The sequence below is a fragment of the Gallinula chloropus genome (assembly GCF_964237585.1).
Source record: "Gallinula chloropus genome assembly, chromosome: 1".
Classification (NCBI taxonomy): Eukaryota; Metazoa; Chordata; class Aves; order Gruiformes; family Rallidae; genus Gallinula; species Gallinula chloropus.
This window is the reverse complement of record NC_140085.1, coordinates 142323244-142350699: the sequence shown is the minus strand read 5'-3', so window position 1 is coordinate 142350699 and position 27456 is coordinate 142323244. Positions and strand designations below refer to the sequence as shown.

The 27456-nt window shown below is 44.8% G+C and overlaps 2 protein-coding genes across 2 annotated transcripts in view; one reads left to right on the top strand and one right to left on the bottom strand.

Moving 5' to 3' along the window:
* GABRB3 (gamma-aminobutyric acid type A receptor subunit beta3) overlaps positions 1-27456 on the bottom strand; it is a gene marked incomplete at both ends in the record, with an annotated part of 193959 nt that overhangs the window by 119729 nt on the left and 46774 nt on the right. The gene's annotated exons all lie outside the window — the stretch shown is intronic.
* GABRA5 (gamma-aminobutyric acid type A receptor subunit alpha5) overlaps positions 26039-27456 on the top strand; it is a gene marked incomplete at both ends in the record, with an annotated part of 55516 nt that continues 54098 nt past the window's right edge. The window contains one exon of the mRNA XM_084269673.1: positions 26039-26124. Coding sequence (XP_084125799.1) covers positions 26039-26124 — 86 coding nt within the window. The remainder of the gene's footprint in view (positions 26125-27456) is intronic.

The following is a 27456-nucleotide window of genomic DNA, read 5'->3' as shown; positions in this document are numbered from 1 at the left end:
AGATGGGAAAGGTAGACCTTGAGTTTGGTCCCTGTTCCTGGAGTGGTTATGCATTTTACATTAAATATGCACTGGCTAAAGGATGTTAACAGCTGAATACTTTGAATGCCCGGCTCCCTTGTGCACTGGTTAGGGACATGTCTCATGTCTTGCATCCTCTGGAAACAGCCAGCCATCTAACACAGAACTGGTAGGGCTGGGAAAGGCTCAGGTTAGATGTCACCATCTAGTCCATTAAATATGACCTGAGTTATTGAGATTCTGCACAGACCTGTCAGTTACAATGCAGGACCTATGTGATGATACCCATGCTCTACTGGAGAGGTAACCTTGGAGCATCCCAATGGCTCCGAATGCTTGTATAGGGGAACTGGGCTGAGCCTCACGGATCAGATTCCACCCAAGAGAAGGATCCCCAGCTTTCTATCCATAGGCTCCATTAACCAAGTTGACTAGATCTCTGTTGACATAATGGGATCACCCAGTCCTCATGTGGACACCGACATCTAATCTTCAGATGAATCCTACCCCAAATTTCACAGTATCTTATGTTCTTTTTGATAGTTCTGGGTGTCAGGATTCACAAGCCACATGGCCCTGGATTTAAACATCATATAGTACTGCATGCCTGTGACCACAACGGAGCATGCTATTTTGTGATTTGATTGATAGTCTCCAGTGCAGGTTTACTTAGTCTCCACACTTCTTAGTTGTCTGGGCCCCTGAAACTTGGTATAAGCGTGGGCTAATTTCTTGAGGAGGGGAAGAAAAGCAGAGAAAAGGCATCTGATGCCTCAACACTGACCCAAATATACCCCCTGATCATAGTCACATGTCTGCTTTCAGAACAGATACATAACTTCTCAATCCCCTTACCCAAATATATGCATGCCCATAAGATAAAAAGAAACTTGCATAAACTAACAGCTTATGTTAATATATTCATTAAAACCTACAGAAGAGTGCAAAACATTTTGTATGGCCACCCTGTGTTTATAACTTTTGACATCCATCAGCAAAAAAATGCCAATGGCGGGATAGAATTAACTTCTTGTTTTGGAAGGGAGGTGACAACACCAAAGGGAGATCAGGAAAATAGGCAAATGTAACAGGGAGTCAAAACTCATCTTTTAAACGTTGAAGTTTCTCAACAGGCTTTATGTCAGACTAATGATGCACACCACTTTCCCCTTCTCTTACAAAAATGCAGGCACATCTTGATGTTGAAATTCTCCTATTCAGCAGAGTGGTAAAATCCTTTGGTCCCTGCACTGAAAAATGCCATCTTGCGAGGGAAGAGTAAATGGAGTTCATCACTTCCAGAAGTCTCCTACTGCTGCTGTCTGCCGGGCACCAACAGAAGACACGCTTCTGAAAGCATTACAGAAGTAATTCCCCCGTCACAAAAGCGCCGCATTAAAAGTACTTCTATTAAAAGCACTTTGTTGTATATGAATATCATTATATAATTGATTATTCCCATTAAAATGCTTTGCATCCTTATCACAACTTTAATAAAAGAACAAAACTGCTTTGAATATTCTACATGCACTTGCCTAGAGCCACTATTAAGCAGAGAGGCTCTGTGTGCAGCCAGGCAGTCATTGATGGTAAATCAAATGGAGGGCATATGGTTTCGGTATTGCTGCTGGTGGAGTTTTTGTTGCTAGAAAGAGCTAATGTTTTGCATTTAGGATATTAAAGTAACAAAAATAGTAGCTCGTCTTTTCCCCTACCCCCCCTCCCCACAGATCTCTTCAAGGCTCACTCAATGTAACATGGGAAAATATACCGTGAAAAACTCATACTGGTACGTTAGGACTTTCCTGAACTGCAAAATAAGAACTTTCTGTGCTTTTTTTAAAAGCCTTCACCATTTCTGGAGGATACCATGACTCTGAATGTCTCCAGCTGGGATTCCTCCTTGCTGATGTAAGCATCAGAAATCAAATGTGTACGTTCGAGCCAGTTACTGTAAGCTACTTTAATAATCAGGGCAGGGGAGGGGAGGGAGGGAGTCCAAAGACTGAAAGAAGCTCCAAAGGCCAAAAAACTAAAGCAGTGTAGAAGAATCACTCTCCAGAAGCACCTAGTAACTGTGAACATAGCCTCCTCCTAGCTGGATGTTTGACTTTTGGGTATGTGACATTGCATAAAAGAAATGCCATCCCTGGTGATTTAATGGGAAGAGAGGCTCGATCTCTTTGAGTACATTGAGCATATTGCCCTCCAAAGTTTTATTAGACCAAGATGTTTTGGGGTTGGGGTTCCCCAAAGAGTATCTCTGCCAATGGAGAGTGGACAGCAAAGAAGCAGGAAAGCTGTTAAGTTTGTATGATGTTTCTGGAGTTGCCAGTCTCTTAACTAAATGTAAGATAAATTTTAAACATCGATCATCACTTTGTGTCACGCATTTAAATCCTACAAGATCACATAAATGCAGAAATGAAGTTAAATATCATATTCATTTGAAAATAATCTTTAGGAGAGTGAAATGTAATAGCCCTTTCTGGATTAAGGCCAGAACACAAAGCCATGCTAGTGAATCACAGAATGCTTAACAAGTACTCTTGATGTTATGTATCTAACAAAATGATTCAGCATGAAAATATAGATACAAAGGCTAATATTTATAGCTTGGAAGATAATGCGAACAAGAAGAAAGTGAGATAGATCAGCTTCAGATTCTGAAAGCATGCCACTATTGAGAAAAAATACTTGATTTTTCTACTCTGGAAAGAACTCGGAACACCTCATACGAGCTATTTACAAACAGAAAGGAAAACAAATGTGATGCTAAACTTCTCCACGGGCTTAGAGAATGCATGCCTCATTATATTTGAGGCTTTTTCATTTTGAAGTGAAGAAACTGTTTTTGTTGCTTGACCCAGCATACACAATGGAGACCAAATTAAGACCATACTACGTGGCTTTGGTGCATTAAGCATTGGCTGTAACAGCTAGATGCAAAACCTCACTGTAAATCTTCCTCCCTGGAAGAGCTGCCTCCGAGATTCTGCCTCAAGACTGCTTAACCCACCTTGCAAACCTTCCCCCCAGAAACTTCAGAAGCAATGAGGCATCCACACAAACGAGTCAATCACATTCACGTTTCCCTTTTGCAAGGAGGTTCACCCCGTGCTAACTAGGTTAGGTATTCAAGGGCATCATTGTCACACAGCGTGATAGGCAGTAATGAATTATTTTTAGTGCCTAGATGCCTATCAAGAAAAGTAAGAAAGTACAGACTGAAATGCCAAATGCAAAAATGGGAAACTGTGTTTAAAACTCCCAGGATATTATAGACACAGTTATTGAATTACCATTGTAGATCTGCTGAAGCCTCAGTAAGCAGCAGACGATGGAGGTTTCTGCTATAAATGTAAGATTCACATAGCTATCTCTTATTTTTTAAAGTATAAATTAAGTGGATGCAAGCCAAGTTTTCATAAATAATGCCAAAAATGTTTATGTATGAGAAGCTTAAACTATGTGGCTCGAGCTGTAATAAATTTTTCAGTGAACATGATTTTAAACATGATTTATTCAAATGTTATGTTAAGTAAGCATTCAATATGCTTTTATGTAATGCTGATGCCCAAGTTACATGTAATTATGATGACATTATAGCATCCTTGATCTTTCATAACCTCTCCAGAAATTCATTTTTCCCAACATCAAGCTCCACAAAGAGTATGGAAGTGACAATGTCACATAGTATAAACAGTTACCAGAACAATACTTTTCAGGTTCAATTCTATGAGGGCTAGCCGCTCTTGACTCCTTTTGACATCAGCCAGAGCTGGGAAGTTTAGCATTGCCCAGAAACATGCCAATGAATTAGCACGCCTACAAACCCACCAGTTGACATTTAAGGTAGGAAAGACATAGTGAGAGTATGTCAAAATGTAGGCACCTGCTTGATCATATTTTAAATCTGATATTCCTGATGGTGTCTAGTTCTAGATCAGAACAAATAGGTTCTGTACCATTCCTTTGGTGCAAAGGATTTGTTTACTTTTTCTTTTTAATCTGTTCTCTTTCTGAATATAAAAAATAGCCATGGGGAGAGCTCTCAAAATACACACAACAGTGGTAGGTAAATTTGCCATTATCCTTACAGTGAAGATCTCAGAGTCACTGTGGATGCTCAGCAGAGGTCGGAAAGGTGAACAAGTGCTAAAGACAACCAGGGAATTAATAGGACAAAACAAGATGGGTGCAGTGTTGAAGAAATCTGCGGTCTATCCACATCCTGTAAATTTTGTGCAGGTCTCTTCCATCTCAAAGAACTTGAGAGCTAGATAGAAGTATAGGAGAGGGCTACAGGGATGATTAGAAGTATGAAATGGCATTGGTAGGAAGATAGAGGCTTAGCCTGGGACACTTAAGTCTGGAAAGAAGACAAGGGAAGGAGGAAAGATACCATAGATGTATATGAAGTCAGAGGCCACCTAAATGATTATTTGTTACTGTTCATGCTGTAAAAAACAAAGGAGCACTCAGCTGATCAGGCAGACAGTGAAGCAAGCAGTATGAAGTCCTTTTTCACACAATGCATAATTAAATTGTGGAGCTCATTGCCAGAGGAAGCTGTGGAGGCCAAAGTTATAAATGGGCTCAGAAATCCATTAGACAAATGCATGAAAAGAGCTCCATCAATGGCTATTAAAATCAATGTTGTGGATGCACCCTCTGGCTGAGGAAGTCCATAAACCTCCGACTGCTTGAAACCGAAAGGTTATACCTGGGGAAGAGCTGCTTTCTGTCTGTCCCATTTCTTATGCTCCTCCCAAAGCACGTGCTACTGCCCCTTGTCAGAGGCAGGACAGCAAAACAGATGCAACCTTGGCTTGATTCGGTACAGGAATGTTTATATTCAGTGTGATTGGAAATACAGGCTCCAGGTTCACTGTGACCCAGCAGTAAAACAGTTTTCACATCTTAAACTGTGCTGTTGCTTTCATTGCTACACTCTCCGCAAATAAACCTCGGGTTTCACTTCTCTTCAGAAAATCATTCAGTTGCACATTTTTAATTTCCATTCTTCGATCCCCTGAAGCACTTGCACATATGCCAGGCTGATAAAAAGTTTGCCAGCGTCCCTTCTAACCCTCCTGAGCTATCAGGGGGATGCTGTAAAACATAGACATTTTTTCAGAAAGAAAAAAAATTTCATATGCTGTTAGTGCTCATAAAATCCCCAGGAAAAAAAAAAAAAAAACAAACTCTTAACATTCTCACAGACTACAATATATGTTTGACAACTGTATCTATATTATAAAAAACATCAGACTCTTGATACAAGCAGTGCAAACCTTCGATGTGTATTGGAAGACATCTCAACTTCAGCAGCAGGAGAAATTATGACTTAGAAGGAAGCCTATTCTCTCAGCCTCTTCTATTTCTTTCTATTCTTTTAACTTATTTATTTATTTAATTCTCAGAATGAAACTTAATAGTCTGGGTGCAATCAAATTAATCGGTGAAGAGTAGTTGATGCCACTTCTTAGAGGCTCATAACTGCAAAAGGCCAGCTCTCCACGGAGGGCCGTAGGTTTTCTGTGCAAACTTACCCAGGAGGTGGACGGGACCCTTGAGTCCTCACCCTGGCATCGTTATTCAATGACCTGTTTGGAAAATGCTGAGGTCACCTTGACCCAACATTATGACGGATTTGAATGAGAGTAGGTGTCACTAACATGCTCTGTGCTGAACGCTTTGCCACGGTGTAATAGCCGTGCCAACGGGAACATCTATTTGACAGGGCCTGTCAGGTACCCCTCAGGTACTTTTATTGCAAAAATTTAAGGTGCCCTTGGTCTCAAAAAAAGTTAGGGTTTCTATGCATAATTTCTTAGATCTTGCAGATGCCAAAGAAAACAAACAAACAAAAACACCCCCAAACTTTCTTTTGTGTTGTTTTAAAAATAATGTTCTTAAAAAAATTGAAAGGAGACTTTTCCATTAAATTCTCAATTATTTGAGTTTTTTGGAAAAAAATCACAAGGTAGAATAGTTTCTTGATGCATTCTAAATCTCAGTGGGAGTGTATATATCATTACACTACACACAATTACATATAATAGGGTTAGGAATGCCCCTGACACCTCCCACCCCTCGACTACTTACTTCTACAGTCAAAACTGGTTTCCAAATTGTGCATGGAAGAACAGTTTTAAGATGATGAAAACATGTATGATCAGATGAGATAATCAGCTGGAGATGTATATGGCAATATTTTCTCATAGGGTGCTACTGCTTCGTAGGTGTGGATCAAAATAATATTGTCAGTGACCTGTAAGTCATTCGGCTGTTCAGATAGGAAGTCTTTATAAATTCAAAGGCTTAAATTTAAGAGCCCAGCCCTAACATTTACATTCCCAGGGTATGTTTCAGAGTTGGTCATAGATGTTAAGAATATCACCTTTGGGACTTTTAAGTGCATTGTATCATAGCCTCAAGCTGCACTTCTTTTTATCTATAACTCTTCCTTAAATGTCAGAAGTTTTGGTTTAAAAGAGAAACAAGCTGGTAACAGAGTGTACGCATCTCTGCCTTTTCCCCTACTCCGCATCGAGTGTGAGGGTGAGAGGACTGCAAAGTGCAGTTAAACAGTCGTGGCAGCCTACGGAAAATTGGAACTGTTCTGTGAAATGGAAAACATGGAAATGTTCTTTGCTTTAAAAATTAAACAGAAGAACTAATACCCTTTTTATTTTACAGGTTTCGGGGATGTGAATATGTACACTTAAACTGTCCTGAATATATGGGGGCATCCTAGCACCTGTTGCACTAATGCTTTATTCTAATCCAGTGCTTTTAATAGGGCTCAGTGGAACTTTAGCAACTAAAACTTTTTTTCCTTTAAATTCAAAATGAACATCCAGTGACAGTGGGATACTCTAAGCTCTCCTCTCAACTTTCCTAAAGAAAAGAAAACATTGACTTCTTAAGAATGAAATGTTTTAGATGTTTTTATTCAAGAGATGTTTCAAAATTCCCTCCATTTTTATTTTAAACCACTGTGAGCTGCTGAAGTCTGGGAAAAAAAAGGCTGCTGAAATCGAAGCACACTTTTCAACACCTCAGCTTGTTGAGAATTTTATGAACACACTTGGATAAGCTTGAAACGCTTTTCTGTCGCCAGTGAACAACAACAAAAATATCTATTCATACCCCTTTATTTGTTCACATTTATTCAGTGTTTATTCATCCACTAGAATGTCCAAATTGCCTGGCTTTGTTCATCATCATCTTTATAAATTATGTTATGCATGAAAAATGGCTGAAAGCCTCTCAGGTAGATTTTTAACTATATTTTGTGGTTTTCTTTCGAAGTTCTTAAATATTGTGTATACATATATTAGACAATGTAAAATTGGGGCACCAATAACCTGAGAGAAGAGAGCAGTTATTCATCTCCATTTAAATATCCCACTTGAGGAATATGGGCCAAACACTGTGGAATTGAATCATTTATCAATGTCAAGCTGTGAGCTCTGGTTATAAGGTTTCCCTGGCAGAGAGGGAAGAGAGCGTTTGTCTCCCTACACCCAGCACTTCCGATGTAACTTCTAGGAAACGTAAGTGGTATTTTCCCTATCCAAAGCAGCTCCGCATTCAGCAGTGCTTTAGGAAAATAAATCAAATAGATATCCATTTTACAGTATTTCAGACATCCTAATACACCTCTTTTTGGCATGCATAACTTATTTATAGATTTATAATACATGATTAAATATAGATTAACTTTTAACTCTCAACTGTGGCTTGCTGGAACTTGAGAGTTACGGAGGGGCTGACTGCCTACTGAACGCTGGGTGCCAGGGAGTGCAATTTTGGCCATTGAGCAAATGAGATACTAATTCCTCCACCACCAGAAAGTTTCTCATTACTCCCAGACTACCTGCTTATATATATATACACTTTTTTGGTTTTTTCCCTTTCACCCTCCCCAGCCCCTTGAAATCTCAGCATGTGGACCACAGGCAGAGTGGGGACTCTGATAGAAACCCAGAGCAGGCTGGCACAGCAGTGGGAAGGACTGAGAGGCCCGACCCTCTCACAGCCTTCCCATCCCTTCATCGCTGCTAAACACAAAGGAACTGTCCTCTCTTTTAGTGAGTATTTGCCCTCTTCCTACCCTCTTTCTGTAACTTTCAGCATATTTTGGTCTCATTCAGCGTTCCTGCTCTTAACTCCCTTGTAGCTGTAGAGCTTTGCTGTCTCACTCGGTGGCTGTACATTTAGCAGCAGTTCTAAATCTTACCAGAATCTCTCAGGACAAATATCTGTAATGAAAATAAGCTATAGTTCGCTGAACTTCACATCCAATTTCCCTTTTGCTTTAGAAATCAACGTCACATTATGCTTTACAAATTTTCTTGCTTTTCATTCAATGCATAAAATCTAATAACTTTCAGAAAGTTTAAAACCTCATTCTTTAAAACAGGGGCAAATTGAACCAAATGCATTCTTTGTCAATCTTTATTTCTTCTGTAGTATGATCCTTTCAATATTACATGAAATTGCTACAAGTCCACTGTAATTGATGCTAGGCTGACAGAGGAACCGGTGGAGCTGACAGCTTCTACATTTCAATGTGCTATGTTCTGGCGTCTTTTCCAGTTTTCCTCCTGTAAAGATTAACCTAACTCTTGTAACATAATTTATATTTTTTAAAGTAATTTTTTGTTCTAATCTGCTTTCATTGACACTTAGGCACACACAATCCACTTTTGGAACAATAATTAAAGAGCAATAACCCTTAGGAAAAGAAAACATTGTTCCAAGTAACGATTTACTCTTTGTTTTTGTTCTAAATTAAGAGGATTATATGAAACTATAGGCCAGATTGTGCCTCACACAAACACGCCTACCCTGGAGCTTATGGCAAGCTGCACACCCCATTGGGAGCACCGGAGCTCCATCAGGCACAGCAAACACGTGCCAGATGCTGCACCTTGATGAGGCCCACCATGTGTCCTCCTCTTGTGGTTTGGCCAGGGTAGAAGACGGCTGGGTTTTATTTTCCCATCTTGGAGGATGGCTGATAGACCAGGGACAGGAATGTAATGCAGATGCAACCCTCAGTAAAATGCACAGCTGCCTTGGAAGAGCATGGGAGCATAGACACAGCTCTGTGTGTGCCACCACACATGCACACGTCATGTGTTGTAGTCACCCTGCTTGTTGTGCCAAGGGCTGCTTAGCACTAGGTCAGCCTTTCCCTTAAGAAGTATCTCTGGTGGATGCTTACACATGAATAAAAGCACTTGAGATTCCCATCGGCTTTAAACGGCAAGAAAAACAGGGTGTTCAGGGCTTTATTGACAGGAGAGTGGCACCATTTTTAAATTAGATGTGACTTTATCTGTTGATAGTCAAAGAACACCCCAGATTAAACTAAGAAGTTTCCTTAATAGTGCCCCCTTAAACCAGAGAGCTGTGAGCCTGTGTAATGCCATGGGGTGCACTGTCAAATCCGGGACCATGCCAGACCTCAGGTGTTCTCCTCTTGTTCTCTAAAACAAATTAAATGCCAGGGCGTGACTTCTCTGCTTCATCCAGCCTCTGAGCTGTCGCCAAGCCCTGAACTGCTGCCTGACACTTCAGAGGTGCTTAGGTATGAAGAGACAGAAAACTCAGCCAGGAAGAAAGGAATGGCTTGGTCGCACTGGTCATTCCTGTATAGGGAACTGGGATGAGAGAGAGACAGCAGCGAGCTCATGATATCGCAGGTGAAGGGAAATCCGGGGCAAGTAACTGCCTCACCTGTGCAGCTCAGAGAAAGAACAGAGGCAAAATATCTGCCCAAGTTCAGACTTAAGAAAAGCCAACAGAAAGAGCACAGTGATGGCTCCGCATTGGTACAAGAGCCATTTTGCTAATGAATTAATTGGATTAAGAAAGTTACTTCTTTTATCCTTTGGAAAGAACCCCACCAGACTGTGGTACTGGGTAGCAGCATCTACCAGCTACTACCATACTACTGTCAGTAGGTTATCCTGAACTGTGAGGAACCCCAGTGATCTTTGAAGACCCTGATGTACCACCTGATTGGAAAGCTGCATCGTTTTCCATAGAATTAGTTAACAGGAATACTTCATAACATGGGCAGCATGGGATATTCTAGAGTTTTTATTTCATACATCCATTAGCAGAATTTAGGAGATTCTACTAAGAAAAGCACTTATCCAACATTGAGGAGAAACAATTTAAATGTCTGTGCCCTACCAAACCACGCAGCTATCCTCCTTACTATTTATCTCCTGTCACCAAGAAAGACTTGGCCAAGTCAAAGGGTGCACTGAGGATGAATCCAATTGTTCTTCTGAGGTGCTGCTCTGTTTCCATGTGTAAAGGTGCACAGTTCTACACCTAAGATTGCTTCCCCCCCACCCCGCCACTATTCTGCTCTGCTAGCTAGTTATGTACTGCTGCTGTTAAAGAACATTTAGTTCATGATAACTGACATTTTCATTAGAAGGGTCTTAAGAAGGGAGTGGATAATTCAATTTCCAGCTAAGAAAAAGAATAATAAATATATAATGCTGAAGCCATCTTCTTGTTCCTCCCTAATGGGAGGCTAATCGTTAATCTTTTAGACACTGGGGAGATAGAGGAAAGATTGGGAGGAAAATAATAATTAAAAAGAAAAAGAAAAAGAAAAAAAGACTGAAATGAAATTACCCACATTAGCAAAGTTGCCAATATTGTGGAGTGTCTACATGCGAGAGAAAGAATGGCAGGCAAAGCTTTCATTATTTATGAAGGCATCTGAGGGCCTAAGAGCCATATAGTTGTATCTGTGATCTATTTTTTTTCTTTTTAAAGGTAGAAAATCTTCTCAATGATTCAAGCTCTTTATATAATATGGAGCATTGCTCAGGTTTCCGTGGTATCACCTGAGTCTGGCCTCCCAAACCAAGCTCGACTCTCTCCACGCATCTCAACAAAAGCCCTTACACAGCAAAACTTGGAGCATTGGCTCCTTTCCACAGCTGATTCTCATCTTTAAAACGTAAACCCATGTGCAGTCACGGCTGGGTTAAATAAGCTGGAATTGCATCGCTCCTGCTTGTACAGATCTTTGTTGAGTTCAGGCATCATTCTTATTACAGCTCTGCTTGCGGTGCTGGCGCACAGCTCTACATTACAACTGGTCCCGGAGTGGCGGTGGATGGGATGTTCTCCCTCCATTCAGGTTCCTCCCTGGTCTAACTGTGACCTTTTCAAAGTACATTCCGTGATATGAAAGATGACAGTGATCTCTCCTTCCCCTTAATCTCTTTCCCTGACACCAAGAAACACACATCAGTGTTTCAAATTGGTTTTGATTACAAGCATCAGGGTGCTATTCCAGGAAAACGAGATTTTTGCGTTTAACTCCGAGTACAGCCAGGTCACAATCGTTCCAATACTTCTCGCGCTGAATTCTTTGCCCTTAGCATCGTCCCCTGCTGAAATTCAGCTTGTTGCAATTATGCTAATCTCCTACCTTTCAATAGTAACATTATTTCAGTGGCCACGGTTTTCGTGGGAGATCGTGGCAGGAGACTTTTCTCGGTGAGCATCATCAGTGCTGAAAGAAAATGGGTATTTTTCAACTGGCCTCTCTCTCTCTCATGGGGGAGCCTACATGAAAGCTCGCTTTCAGATAATCCACGTTCTACTTACTTGCCTGTGTTTTCTAATAGCTAGGTGTCTTGAAGAAGTAGACCTAGCCAATGGGAAACGCTAAAGAAAACATATTAAAGGAAATTTAGGCCATCGGATCCTGTCAGACAACAATGCAAAGGGTGACATACTTCTGGCAAACTTTTACTGAGCAGCACGGCTGCCGTGTTCACAACAAGTTAAAGATTTCTTCACTGAAATCTCTTTTTACAGTTATCCTTTTCATATGCAAACTATTTTTAAAACGTTTTCGATGCGAGACAGCAGATGTTTAATTCATAAGCGACTAGAGGTAACAGCCAGTCCCTGACAACAATACTGTGCCCATTGTTTGTACCCTGCTCGTAGCTGGTAGCACCGTTCTCAAGTGGAAAGTAAAAACCTGAAGGACAGAGTGTTGCAAACATTTTTCTGCTGAGTTAATCACCACAGCAACTTTGCACGCAGGTTTGGTTACAATGAATTCACATGCCCAGAATGACTCGCGTGTTGCAGTTCCTAAGACCAGGGCCTGTAACGAGACGCTTAATGGCAGTAATTTTCTCCTAAATGTTTGCTCAAGCAGGTTCTCAACATAAATAGCAAGAAAAAATGCTTTTCGGATACAATTTTAAAATAATCTTTGAGGTCATATGTTGCTGTCTTTTACGAAGTGTTTCTTAGTATCTTGAATATATCTCAGATATCACAGATAATATTGAGTAAATGTCTAGAGATGCGTAGATTTAGACTACGACACAACACGCTCCTTTATTAGACAAGTTGAAAAGCTGTATTAGACACGTTGGAAAGCTGCAAGTATTACACAATGGATGATTGCCTTTTATGTCAAGACTATTTCAGGTATCACGCTTCTAATTCGATATGTCCTAATTTTAAATCTAGCATCACCAAATGGGGTGGAGATAAGACCAACAGATCTGTGCGTATTCTGTCTTGGTGAAGCTTGGATCTCCTTATAGATAGAAAAATAAGCATGAGTCCAACCATACTCAGATGAGCCTCGTCAGGGGACTGCCGCGCTGACACATCGTATACACAGATACAGAATAGGGAATGACAGTACAGATCTCTGAACAACGTAATTGTAAAGGGACATTTGGCAGCTTGTTGTGTGGATTGCACATGCTTTTCGCAGATGTGATAGCAATGGTCTAATAAGCAGTTAAATTGCAGGATAAACATGCTCAGACTACTCTGATAAAGTTTGAATTGGAGTATTCCCATACAACCATGCACAGTGGTCTTTGTTGTTTCCCTTGCTATTTTCAAAGGCAAAAATGTGTTTGCTGAGAAAGGGAGACTTTGGCAGCAGGGGGGTGAGGATTTTATTTCTATACAAAGAGAGGTCCGTTGTATGAACAAATCGAACAGGTTGCCTAGCCAGCAACTGATCTGAGAACCCAGAAAAGTGCAATAGAGGAATGGGAATATGGTGGTGTGATCAGAACAGACGTATTAGAAAAAGAGGGCAGATCGTTTTTCCCTGGGTTTTGGACAGATAACATTGAAAGAACGGATACATGTGCACAGTCAAAATGCTATTTTTAAGTAAAGCTCTTAAGGCAGGGTGCAAGTTACAGACCTAATCATGTGCCTGCACAGAAGACAGTTGCCTTAGAAGAAGATTATGATGTTTGCCAAAATCAAGTCCTTTAAAGTTGGAGAACACTAAAGCCTAAATGGACGAAGAAATCCTAATTATGCTTTCCTGTAAATCGATATGAAGATTTTTCTTAAAATGTGCCGTTGCCTCCCTTTCTTTCTCCCCCCCCCCCCCCCAAAGAACCCTTTATCATTCATTACACAGGATAAGTAGGTACTGATTACACAGTACCTACTGAATAAGCAGCTACTTAGAAAAGTAATCTTCACCAGCCAGTTAGCAGCGCCTTATTTACTGCACACCCAGAGCCTGCAGTAAATACAGAATTATTCATTTTTTCATGGTCTTTTCTGGGCCACTCATCACTGTAGTATTTGCATGCCTCAAGAACACAGATGAATTTATCGCTGCCGAAAGATAGGAGGCCGTTATTATTATTCCCATTTTACAGCTGAAGAGATAGGGACTTGCCTGGAGCTACACAGTGAATTAGCGGCAGAGCAAGGATTAAAATTCATGGCTTGCAAACCCTGTGCACATTACTGGAGACCGTGCTGCCTTGCAGTCAGAGGTGCTGAGAAGCCACGGCTCTCATTGACTTTGTCTACCACTGCAAGTGCTCTATAAGCCTTGGGCAGCCCAAGTTGGTCATCCATAAAATAAGACACACAGTTAATAGTCAGCTGCTAGAATATTGGGTTTATCATCACATTAAGAGACTAATACTCAAGTCTGGTGTTTACAGAAGGGTCTTGAACCTGGTTCACCCTCACCTGGGTGAATGCCTGAGCTACCAGGGTGCTGGTGGTTCCAGGGTGGGTAATTTACTTTTCCATGGCGTAGATGCTGGAACTCGAAAAGCTGTGATAAAAGCACCATAACCTGATTTCAACAAAATAACACTTCATGATGAAACACATTTATGGTGGAAAACTGAGAGGCTTAAGGTCTCCTGGATTATTCACCTGAAACTCATTCCCTCATGCTGTTTTGAGCATACCCAAGATTCTGCCCCTGCACTCTCCACACAAAAAGCATCTGATTAACATTTGATGGCTCTTGTTTTGTTCTTTTCAGTAAGCTGGGAAAACACCAGAAGATCAAACTGCAACCATTCCAGCAGTCATATTTTATTTAAGTAATTTTTTTCTCTTTGAAGGTGTTCTTTTGATCCTCTTCTGTACACCTGAGATGCCATGTTCATTGACCGTTCCCACACTGGCTGCTAAAATTAAGACAGGTATTAGCTCCCTGTATCCAAGGCAGATTTTTTGTACACCACTGACCATCAGTCTTTGATCCAAGTATAAAGTCCTAAATTTGAAACTAATCCACTAGTTGCTGAAGGTGAAAGGTATGGTGATTAATCCAGTTCATCTTATGCAAGTAGCCCTGTTTCTCCAACATGTGCAGGCAATGGGGTTGCTGTGGACTTTAAAGAATGACAATGAGTGTGCAGCCTGAGGACCTGGACAGAGCATCTCTCTTTGCTTCCTTTAAAAAACTATGGTACAGGTAGTCAAGGAAAATACTCTGCCCCTAGGACTGAACTTGGATCTGCTCCATCCAAGGGTGTTTTCCTTCCCTCCTGGCACAGCTTTCCTTGGCAAGAGCTGGCACACAGCTATCCACCTCCACTGGATCGCTGACCCACTGAACACCCCATCACTTCTGTAAAGTGGAATATCTTACTAGGAGAGACCAAAGGAACTCCCTACAAACTTCCCTATGTTGAAAAAGATAATGCCTGCCCACAGCAAAGGGTTCACCTGGGTCTCTCACAGCCAAAGGGAATATCCAAAGCATGGGTGGTAAGATGATTCCTCAAAGATTTTCTCCACTCTTTCTGCAGCTATGTCTCCCTCTTCCATCCCACCGACATTTTTAGAACTATCAAAACCAAAATGCTCCATATATCTAGTGTTTTACTCAAGTTGGGGTTTTTTTTCCACTGATCAATTTTCCATACAAATTTTTTCATACAAATTGCCAAATTTCAGCCTGCTCCACAGTTGTTTTGCAGGGAAGCCACCTACATTGTTCACTGAATAAATTATTTGCCGAAAGAAAGAAAGAAAAAAATAAAAATCCCCTACTTAGTATTCGTGCCAAATCTCATTCTTCAGATTCAAACAAACTCTCATTGACTGAATTGTAATTACTGGGTCGTGCTTGAGGCATAACCTCAGCCGATGTATGGACACTGTCCCACCGCCCTTCACTTACGCCACGTTATACTACATGAAGATCTGACTTTTTAACTGAGGTGCATAATATATGTCATCATTTTCATCTTTCTAGAGTTCTACTGCTCTGGGACTGACAAAATATTTTTACACAAAGCTGCAGGACTGACGTCACTAGCATTGGTGTGGTATATTATAATGCTTGCTGTAGTTCAGCCATTAATATTTAACATCCTGTGGTGCTATATATAGATCATTGTGAAATCTCCATCAATACCTCTTCTTCCAAAACAGGGCATTTTCAAGTTATTTTCTTTTTTAATTTTCTTTTCCTTTAAGCAACTCTGTCCAATTTCTGGAAATGTTAATTCTAGACTGGACAATTTAAAAATTCATTTTTCTTGAAATTTTATTAATTATAGTACTTGAATCTATAAAACAGAAATCACATTTAATGGGATTTGGAACCGCTGAGAACATTTATTCCCACCTCAGCCTTGCCAATAAATTCAGCTTGAAAATCAGTATATTGCAAATCCTAAAATAGATGTAAGTTGTGTCTACAGCTTTCCAAATGGGTGCATTAATGTAGTTTTTTTGTAGCAGCAGTTAATTATTAGAATGAATCATTACAGGGTGACTTGAAAGTATTTGTAAATTTTACAGAAGTGGAAACTAATATTTGTTTGTATCTTTGACAGTTACCTGTGTTGACTGGAAACAGAAATAATGAGTTCTGTCAATATGCCCAGCACACATGGAAACAACACGTAGAAATGCAGTAAATATGGAAACTATAGCAGCCAGAAAGGCCTGACTTCATCATGACTGAAAACATGCAAGTACAATCTTATCCTAGCATTTACATAGCCAGCACCCAGCTGACAGGTAGCCTTGGCATTGACATACATGTATCAATAGGCATAAATATTGATAGCTTATGACATAAGAATGAGGGAGACACATACATACATATGTATGCATAATAAAATTGGGAGATTTACTGTCCAATAGATTTTGGTACCTTTTGTCTGTAGCCAGTTTCTAAACATCAGAATACTCTATCCTTAACATCACTAAGTACATTTTGTTGCTATAGTCCTACATTGTCTATGAATACACTCATCTTCCATCCATTATGTAAATTTGAATATATACTTAATGAAGAATGTATTAACATCAATTCTTCCATCTCACAGAATCACAGAATGACTGGGTTGGAAAAGACCTTTAAGATCATCAAGTCCAACTGTTCCTGTCCTATACTAAACCATATCCCTGACCACCTCGTCTACCCATCTTTTAAACACATCCAGGGATGTTGACTCAACCATCTCCCTGGGCAGCCTGTTCCAGACCCTGACAACTCTTGCAGTGAAGAATTTTTTCCTAACATCTAATCTGAACCTGCCCTGGCACAGCTTTGTGCCATTTCCCCTTGTCCTGTCTCCTGTCATCCGTCTGAAGAGACTATCGCCCACCTCTCTACAACCTCCCGTCAGGTAGTTGTAGGTGGTGATAAGGTCTCCTCTCAGCTTCCTCTTCTCCAGATTAAACATCCCCAGCTCCCTCAAATGTTCCTCATATGATTTGCCCTCCAGGTCCTTCACCAGCCTGGTTCCCCTTCTCTGGACTCGCTCAAGGACCTCAATGTCCTTCTTATGGTGAGGAGCCCAGAACTGGACACAGTACTCAAGGTGCAGCCTCACCAATGCCGAGTACAGGGGCACAATCACCTCCGTAGAACTACTGGCCACACTGTTTTTGATACAAGCCAGGATACCATTGGCTTTCCTGGCCACCTGGGCACACTGCTGGCTCATATTCAGTTGGCAGTCAACCAACACCCCCAGGTCTTTCTCCGCCAGGCAGCTGTCTAGCCACTCTTCCCCCAGCCTGTAGTGCTCCATCTCAGTTCAATGAATTTCCATGTTGTCCTTCCTGTTACAAAGGAACATGGACAGTAGCATATGCATGAACCCTTGAATATTGATGCAGGACACGTATGCTGTGGTTTAAGCATGATGAATCTTTCTTTATGAATCATATGTGTGAATCCAAATCACTGCGGTTATTCTGCCCAAAGTGCTTTCTTATTTAGATGCTTGGGGTTTTGGCTCCACTTTGTCATCAAAGGTGCTCCCCATCCTCACAAGGAGCACATCATGTAGTGTCGTGCTTCATTACAGAACGGATGCACCTGAATCACCAGACAGAGGCCCTAAAGATCATATACAGTGCTACCCTAACAACCTGTTACTTTTCAGAGGTACAGCTGCTGCTCCAGCTAGCTAAAATATTAACAAGTAAATTTAGCCATTTTGAAGAAATTAACTACAGGTATTTTATATATGACAGGATCATAATGTTTCAGTTCAGGGGTTTTCTGAGTTGATGCTCTTGTTGATGCTCACCAAGTTCACACAGAAAATGGCACCATTTTCGATGTATGCCTGTACCACCAGTGTTTAACATAGAATTATTGACTTGAACACATTGGTTCCAAGTATCTCATATGTTTAGAGAACACGTTCATCCTTCACCTTATTCTTTCTGTGCACACTATGGTTTAATGTATTTCATATGTAAAAGTTAAATTCTGGAAGATCCACAGGCTGGGAATGCTAGGATACAATGACTGCCACCGCTGAGTAAGCACACAGGTGGAGAAGACAAAACGGGCTTCATTTTGCTCCATATACATCTGTCTTTGGCTTTTGAATACACCTGCTTCTTACCAGGCCTGGTGAGAAGCTTAAATAAATCTATTTGCACTGTCATTTCCATACTGATATCTCCATGTCTGTGGTTGCAAGGCAGGGAAGCTTTAACTGGTCCAGTCCAGAGCTGGGCAAAATGTCAGCTTCCCATCTGTATCTACTATGTCCATACAGGCATGTTAAATCAATTTATCAATTTGGCCCAGGATATCAAATCTAAGAGGACTTTGGGTTATAAACTTTGTTTGGGTTACACCATTATTTCAAATCTCCTTCTACTTGCAATGCCAATCTCACTAGTCCACAGTCTCATCACTGTCAAAAACACTGTGCCAGCATGGGAAGAAACCGGAGGTAGACTCAAGGTCGGGCAACAACAGCAACAGGCACTTGTCTGTGGGATATAACACTTAAGGGAGAGGTGAGTTGCTGCATGGGTCATGGATACCCAGAAAAAAAACAGCCTGTGTTTTCACAAAGCAAGGGGAAAGCAAACCAGGGAGTCACAGCTTATACTGCTATGGAAATTTGCGGGCTGTGTGATGAATGAGGGACTGCTGCTGGGTGACCCCTTCCACCCCCTGAATCTAGGGGCATGAACTAGCAGTTCAGGGTGTGTTTCACATCCCTTTGACTTTCTCTGGTAGAAACATGGGGAAGATTCTCATCTGGACCTGGCAAGGACGTGAGCAAAACCTCAGTTCTTCCAAGGGAAAAACATCTGTGAGCAGGTTTGACCCCACACTCTGACCTGGCATTGCTCTCCACCTGTGTAAAGGAAATTCCCTCTTTTCCAGGACAGAGGAGACAAGGGCTGTCTCCCTGGCAAGCTGAACTGATAGGAGTGAACTATGAAAACCTGCCAGCACATAACATTTCCCTGCAAAGGTGCTTCAAGGGCAGTGCCAGGCCTGAACCCCACCGCTGGCCCTGGCCCCATGCTCCTCACCAACCAGCTCTGGACTTTGAACAGTTACACTCATCTCAGCCACACAGGTGGAATTTCAACTGTATAAATCTGGACCAGCTGTGTTAAAATGTAGGAAGGATAGTTTAGGATAGGATAGGATAGGATAGGATAGGATAGGATAGGATAGGATAGGATAGGATAGGATAGGATAGGATAGGATAGGATAGGATCGGATCTATAATGGAAAGGTAAGCAGTCAGGCAACAAGGGAAAATGATGGAGCTGCTTTATGTGTCTTTATGCAGAAAGACCAGGATGTCGTTGTAAGTAACAGATAGTGTTTGCTTTAGTGCTCTAATCCAAAGATATAAAACCTTACACTAGACTGAAAAATGTTAGGAAGGTTCTCTATTCCTTCAGGAGGGAAAGGTATCTCCAGATATCATTTCCCTGGTCTAATGGGGCAGACCAGTGTTGAGTACAGATCCAAACTCATTTAAATTTCCTGCCAGCCGCTTTTGAGAAACAGGGGTGCCAGCACCCGAAGCTCTCATCTCAGAGCAGGGACTTGTGCAAGGTGCCTAGAGGGGTTTCCATGAACACCGTGAAGCTTAGGGCATGCTATAAATCCATGCTAGTGGTGTTCAGGAATACTCTCAGCACTCACTCAGCACTTAGTCTAGTAGGTGGAAAGGGACTGAAGCACACGTTGCCCATAACAGGTAGGCTGAACCACCAAACAGAAGAAGTGGCCCCTTGCTCATCTCTAAACTGAATGTGTGGAAAAATCAACATGCTCAGGGTCATCTTTGGAGGAAGCTTTTGGACCTTTGCACCTGCAGATTTGGGAATCACAACAAACAGCATGCAGAAGCGTGGGTGTCATTGCTAAAGACATCCTGTTTTATGACAAGCTGGAATTTTGCTGGGACGGGGAGAGCAGTCACTTGCCTCTCTCTGCCAGTGGCACCACTGATCTATTCTGTGTCACACAAAAAGGGACCAACTCTATCTCTGAGCAATCCTTCCCAAAATTACTCCACCTCCAGATGTTTTTCAAAGAGCTCCTTTAAGTCACTCTCTATTGCCACCAGGGTGCATGAAACAAACCACAGAAACACCAGGCTCCTAACTGCAGCTCTGTCTGCAGCGTGGCCCCTCAGACCAGTGAAATTCAGGTCATGTTTTGTGGATGTCCATGTCATTGTAAAGGGGTCATACAGGAGGAAAGTTAAAGGCTTTTAGTATCCCTCCTTACCATTCAGTAATATACCCAGTACTTCAAAATCTATCAGATGCCAATACCTCTCATATCAGCAAGGTTATCTACATCGCATCACTACCAGATACAGTTGTGGAATAGCTTGGGGAAAGTATAATACAGAGTTTCATGGGATGACAGTGTTTTCATAGCTTAGAGGATCACAGGGTGTCTGAGGCTGGAGGGCACCTCTGGAGATCAGCCAATCCCTCCTCCTGCTTATGCAGGGTCAGCTGCAGCACGTTTCACAGGATCATTCCCCTTCGGGTTTTGAGTGTCTCCACAGATGAAGACTTTACAACCTCTCTGGCAAATTTGTTTCAGGGCCCAGTCACCCTCACAAGTAATAACATGGTTTTCTGCATTCTGATGGCATTTGATGTGTTTTAATTTATGCTCACTGCCCCTTGTTCTGTCAGCGGGCACCGCTGAGCAGAGCCTGGCTCACTCTTCTTCATTCCCTCCCATCAGGTGTTTATACAGATGGGTTAGGGACCCCAGAGCCTTCTTCACAGAACAGAGCCTTCTTCCTTCTCCACTGAACAGTGTCTCATTCTCCCCTCACAGGAGACATGTTCCAGTCCTTGAGCTATCTTCTCAGCCCTTTGAGGACCTTCTCCATCGTGTTTGTGTCTCTCTCATACTGAGAAGCCCAGAGCTGGTCCTAGTATGGGTCTCACTAGGGCTAAGTAGAAGCCTTTTGACTGTCAACTCCACAAATACTGAGAACAAAGGAAGTGGAAATGAGACTTTCACCCTTTGTTCAGATCCAGGCTCTGTGCAGTGAGTGGCCAAGTTGGTGTTAGTTGATAGTAAGGGATTCATGCAACAACTGATGAATTAATATAGCTTTCTGTTGGAAAAGGATATATATCACCAAAATCACTCTTCCAAGTGTTGCATTTTGTGGAGTCTTGGCCAGGAGGCCAAAGACAGAAGATTTCAAGAAAACAGGCAATCCTCTCCACCTAGATGAATCTAGAAGAGAACAACTCTGAGGAGGCTACTGCTTGGGTCACAGCACGCCACACCTCCATCCAACTTTGTGAGCTTTCCGTAGCTCTCCTGGGAGAAGGCGCAGCTTGGTTGATGACAGAGATGCCTTCAGCTGCTAGAGAGACGGGAATTATTGCAACACAGAGTGTCACGCTGTTAGGACTTGGCGTGCGTTTCCCAGTGAGGTCCTGAGTGTGCAAGTACTCACACATGCCATGGTGATAACCACAGCACCGTTTGCCCATTCTGCTGTTTCAGTCCCGTGCAGAGGATGATCTAGCTCTAACGTGTTTATCTTTGCAAACAAGCAACGCCAGTGAATGATGCAGGGAGGAGAAATGTCAGAGGGACCACACAGATCTTCTCCCAAATATGAAACATGAAATGCTTTCTGGTGGGCTCTGTTGGCTTTTGCTAAACGCACAGAAAACAACCAACCAACCGACCAAAACATTCCCCTGACCACAGTGAAAAGCAATTCTTTCACATACAAAGTGCAACATGTCCTTTAAAACCGAACAAGGAGGCTAAGGATCCAAACAGGGTCCGTGTGAATCACAAGGGAGTGCCTGAAAAAACACCCGGCGGAGGGCACGTACACCACTCCTGCCTTCCAAGCAAAGACCTCTCCATTGCTTGTAATAACTCCGCTACCAGGGGTCAAAGCCACCATCCTGCAGGGATCCAGCCCCAAAACCCAGGCAATTAATGTCTGACAAGCTCTGGAGAAAGCACCTTTGCCCAGGAGCTACCACCTCGCATCGCAAGCACCGTGTTTCAGGCACAGTGCGTCACTCGCTATAATTAGCTGCGGAGCAGAACCAGCCCCTCTGCTGCGCTGCTGCTGCCGCACGGACAAGGCTACGGGGGAAAAGAGACAGCCCCAAGCCCAGCCCCGACGCTGCTGTTCGGAGCCACCCGATGCGCTGCCCCGCGGGTGCAGCCGCCACCAGCGACGCCTGAGAATCGCCCCCCTCCCCTCCCCGTCCCCCCCAACCCCCCGCTGCCTCATACACAGCAAGCGGCAGCTTCCCGGCGGCCTTACCGGCCACCCTCTTCGGCGAATCACCCACCGCGGGTCCTACCCGGCACCTACCCACCGCCCCCTCCTCCTCAACAACCACCGCTCCCACCCCGCCCCCCCCCGCCCCCGCCTTTCCCCCGCGGCCCCGGGGTTACCGCGGCCCGCGGGCGCCACCGCCCGCCCCGCGGAGCGCGGCCGGCGCCGGGGTTGCGCGGTGCGGTGCCGCCCTCTGGCGGCGGCGGCGGGGCGGCGCGCGTCCCTGCGCCCGGAGCGGGCGGGGCTCGGCGCGGAGCGGAGCTCGCTGGGGGCCATCGCGGCTTCCCAGCCCCGGCCGCCCGGCCCGCTGCTTGGCTGAGGGGCTCTCGCCGTTATTCCGCCCCCGCTTTAGGCTTTTCTTTCACGTTTCCTCGCTGATCCGCCTCCCCGCGTGTTCGCTGCGCCCGTGGAGGGGATCCGCAGCGCAGGGCTTGGCGCTGCGAGGCGGATGGGGCGAAGGGGCGGGGGGAAGAACCGGGGCTCGGTTCTGCTGGAGCGAGCGGGCACGGCGCGCAGCGCTCGGCCGCTCACACCGAAAGGCTAGGCCGGCGTTCCCACGGCTCGCTTTTCCGTAAAATTATTTAAAGACCGCGTATTTTTGCAGTATCACCTATACGGAGCTATAAATAGCTCATGCTAGAAATCAAAGCGCTGTAAAAAATCTGATTTAAACACTCCTAGGCAAGAACATTACCATGAGAAACTACCGGCGCTTCGTACTACTTAGATATTTTTAAGCACCGGGAAAGCTATTCTGATAGCGACATTCATTCACAACTTCGTATTTATCGGAGTCACTAAGGCACAGCGGGGAGCAACGTATGTCATTGGCTCCGCATTGGAGACCATAACTCACTGCTGGAACACCCGAAGGCAGCTGAGCACCACGTATAACCTGAAAAATGCAAACTGAAATTCCTGAGGACCCGTTTCCAACTCAAACCATGCAGACCGTGAACCGGGGCGCACGCATAGCAGCACCCTCTCTAACATGAGCTACGGGATCGGTGTTGGTTTCAGTGAGGGCAGGGGGTGATTGACTGCAGAGAGCTTTTTTTACAGGTATAGGAAAAAGACAAATGCTTCACTGATCCATAACGTAGCCTGAAAGACAGACATTTACCTCTTTTGATCTGATAATTTAGTAACCGAGTTTGGAGCTTTATTTCGAAGTATGACCACAGCAGTGTGTATTCATCACATGTAGCATCTGCGTGCTACCGAATGCTGTGGGCATCTCCAGGCATCTGCAGGAACTGGGACTACACGACACTTGTTTCGTCTTTCGGAGAGTTGAACATGCACCGATCCTTCTACACCTACAAAGGGTACATAATATCCGTGGCTTGGACGCGTAGCCAGTGCAGGGCTCCCCGTATAGAGGCTGTGGAGCAGCGCGTCCATCTTTCTGGACAGATGCCGCGTACAGTCACGAGGAAACCTCGACGTTACTGAAATTTTTAACACCCATGCCAAACACGGGCGAATGCTTAATGATGAGGTTATGTGGAGAGCTCATGTCCCAGGTGTGGAATCCCCAACCTCAGCACACAGCGGTTTAGCTCAGGCCCAGAAGCTACAGAAGAGGAATCTATAGATACAGATCTGTGTACACATGGGTGTCTGGATGCACGGTTGCTTATAACATGTGCGTGTAAGGAGTCCGGCACACCGGCAAGCCTCACCCGCTGTCGGGTTCGGCCATCCCTCACCGTTACACGACACCTGCACGGCCGGGCTGTGGCAGGGGCTCTCCCCGCGGAGGGTCGGTGCCGGCCGGGCTAGCCCAGGGCGCTGCTCTCTGGACAAGGGCTGCTCCCGGGAGACCGGACACCCGCGGACCTGCCCGTGAAAGGGAGGCGTGAAGGGAAAAGGGGAGGGGGAGGTCCCCGCTAGGGTCCCCGAGAGGCGGGCGCGCCCCGCGCATCGCACCGCGCTCCCGGCCGCGGGCTCGGCGCGGGGGCGGCGCTGCGGCGGGGCCGCGCCTGCGAGCGGCGGGGAGGCAGCGCCGCCGCTCCCGCTCCGCTCCCGCTGCCGCTCCGCAACTTTCGGGCGAACACCGCCCCCTCGCCCTCGTCCCCCCGCCGGCTGTCGGTAAGCGCTGGGCTCCCGCGCCCGGCCGGGCCAGCGGGAGGGCAGCGGGAGCCCTGCCCGCAGCCCCCCGGGGCGGCCGCCGCTGCGCCCAGCGCCTCGCACATGGCCGCGGGAAACTTTGGCGGGCGGGCGGGGTGTGGGGGGCAAGCCCGGGGGGCACCGCGGGGATGAGAAGGGAAGAAGGGGGAACGGGCGCCGGAGCGGGCAGGTGCCACCCTCGGCGGTGCGGAGCGGCGCGGAGCGGTGCGCGGCTCCCTGGGGCGCAGTGCGCGGGCGGCGGTGGCGGAGGGTAGCGGGCGGCGGTCGCCGGGCAGGTGCGGGCGGGCCGGGGTTGCGCGTGTGCGGCAGGGAGCGGCGGCCCCGCAGTGCCCGGCGCGGAGCGAGCGGGACCCGCCGCGGGGCAGAGCGGGCCGGGGCGGGGGTGCTGGCTTGTGGTTCGGGCTCTCCTCCGCCTTGCTGCGCCGGCCGGGTGGCCAGAGTAAGTTGCTGAGCGATGTTGTAGCGCCGGGGCACGGGGTTCAGGTGGACAATCCAGGCAGCTCCCTTCTGGGTGTGTTTTTGGGGCTTGTTTTGGGGTGGGGGGGTTTGTTGGGTTTGGTTTGGTTGTTGTGGTTTTTTTTAGGGGGGAATGTGGGTTCTGGTTTGGGGTTTTTTTTTTGTTTGTTTGTCGGTTGGTTTGTTTTGGTTTGGGTTTGTTTTTTGGTTTTGGTTTGGTTTTGTTGTTGTCTTTTTTTTAATAGGGCACAGAGGAAAACGTTAGTGCACAATGCTGAGCTTGGGGATCTGGTCGCTGAGGCAGGTATCCGAAAAGCGGCAAGCGCTGGAGCAGCTACATTACTGTCATTCTTCGTGCTAGCGTGAGGTTTATGTGCCTTTGCGAGGAAGGTCACTTTTTACACCACCATCATCTTCCCCCCCCCCCCCACATCCCCCCCCCCCATCCCACCCTCTTTTTGCTAAGCCGTGCATCAGCAGCGTGAATTCCAAGAAGCAGTAGGTGTTTCTTGGCATTTCAACTGGGATTTTGGAAAAGGAAGCCGGGTATTTAATGGGAAAAAAATTGCAATGGATGGAAGGGATGCGGAGGCTGCACACTGCCCGGGGTTTGCAGGCATGTGGAAGTTGTGGAAATAGGTAAAGGGTCAAAATTGGCATTTGGAAAATGGTGGCTGTTTCTTGAGTTATTATATCACGGACGAATATAGGGAAGAACTGGGCCACTAAGAATTTCTCCTGTTTTGCAGTTTGCTGTCAGCAGAAGGTAAAACATGTCCTTGAAGATATACAATTTTACATAAACAGCTGATGTTTACATAAGCCTAGATAAGTTTGTGAAAAACAGAGATAGCAGAAGATGCGGTGTTAGCTGAACTCGGCTGTCCCGCTGTTTGTCCGGGCAATAATTTATCTCCTTTTTTTTTTTTTCCTTTTTTTTTTTTTTCTGGTATTGTTGCAGCGTAAGAACCAAGTGAGCAGCTGCACCTTTACCCAAGCAACCACCTGCGTTCCTCCTCTCCTCTGGAATGGACAATGGGATGGCCTCTGGCTTTATCATGATCAAAAACTTCTTCCTCTTCTGCATTTCCATGAGTTTAGCCAGCCACTTCGGGTGAGTTGCCAAATGTGTTTGAATTTTTTTTTTGCTGTGGGCTTTTTTAAGGAAAGGAGAAACCTTGGCTCCGCGTGATGCGGAGCAGCTGAACAAAACAAGCAGGATTTGCATTTCACCTTAACTTGCTGGTGTCCGGGGGAAGGGAGTGGATTGCTTTCCTGGTCAAATTTACTGTCTCATATCGGTTCTTTATGCCTGTAAATGCTGACCTGGGCAGGGGAGGGCAGGGGGCATGGGGTGCTCAGGCCAGGCCTACAGCTGCTGAGAGCTCTGCCCTGGGTGTAGCATAGCAGTGGGGGCTGCGGTGCTCCCTGCCCCCCCGATGAGGGGGGCTTGCATCTTCCATCTCACCCGGTGGGCGCAGGCTATAGGCAAAGGCAGCAACAGCAGGACTGGGTGCGTGCTGCTCGCTGGTGCGGGCTTTCCTAGTGAGTAAGCGGAGATCGTGACTGCTCGGAAGGACGGCTGAGTTGGAAACTTGCTAGAATAAATAGAAATCGCGTTTCCCTGAAGCATGTAACAAGGAATGCTGCTTCCTTAGTTTTGCTTCGGATGCTTTTCCTGACGGCGATGTTCTGAACACTGAAGAAATGCTCCTACTGTAGCTCTTGGGTGAAAAAACCCAAACAAACAGAAAGCCCCTATTTATATGGTTTGTTTCCCCCCACCCCCCACAAACCTGGAGATCTTAAAAACTTTCCAAAATCAGGCTATGCAACAGAGTCTAGAAAAAGCGTTTTGCAAATGCTCTGGAAACGTAGGTTGATTCTTCTTTGTGGAGGAGAACAATTATTTATGATTTCACCAGAAAGAAATGAATCCTCCCAACGTGCTGATTCACAAGCACACCCATCAATTCCTTGCTATAAGAAGATACAAAATGGAGATGCAAATCACTTTCTGATTTCAAGCAAAGTGATTTTTCTCCCCCACCCCCCCAGATTGGAACTTGGTGAAAGACCAAACTTTCAGTGATGACTGTACTGTAAGCAAAACTTAGCCCTGTCCCCAGCGTGTCCTGTACCTAGGTAGGTGGAAGCCTGTGACCACAGTGGCTTACATGACTGCACGCTATGAAGGATGCAAAGGGCTGCACACTGGTTTGTTCACCTTGGAGAAGCTTGATCCTGCTTTCATTGTGGTCTGAGGCAAAACTCCCTGGATTTTGTGATAGACATGGAGAGGGACTGTAGGTAGTGCGGGACTGTTTTTAAACCCATCGTGGCAGGGGTGTAATTTGACAAAGTTATTACCACGTTGAGAAAATCCTGAGGACTATAACCGTAAGGCCTTGCTGATTGTCCATCATCCCTGGAAGGAGGCAGCACG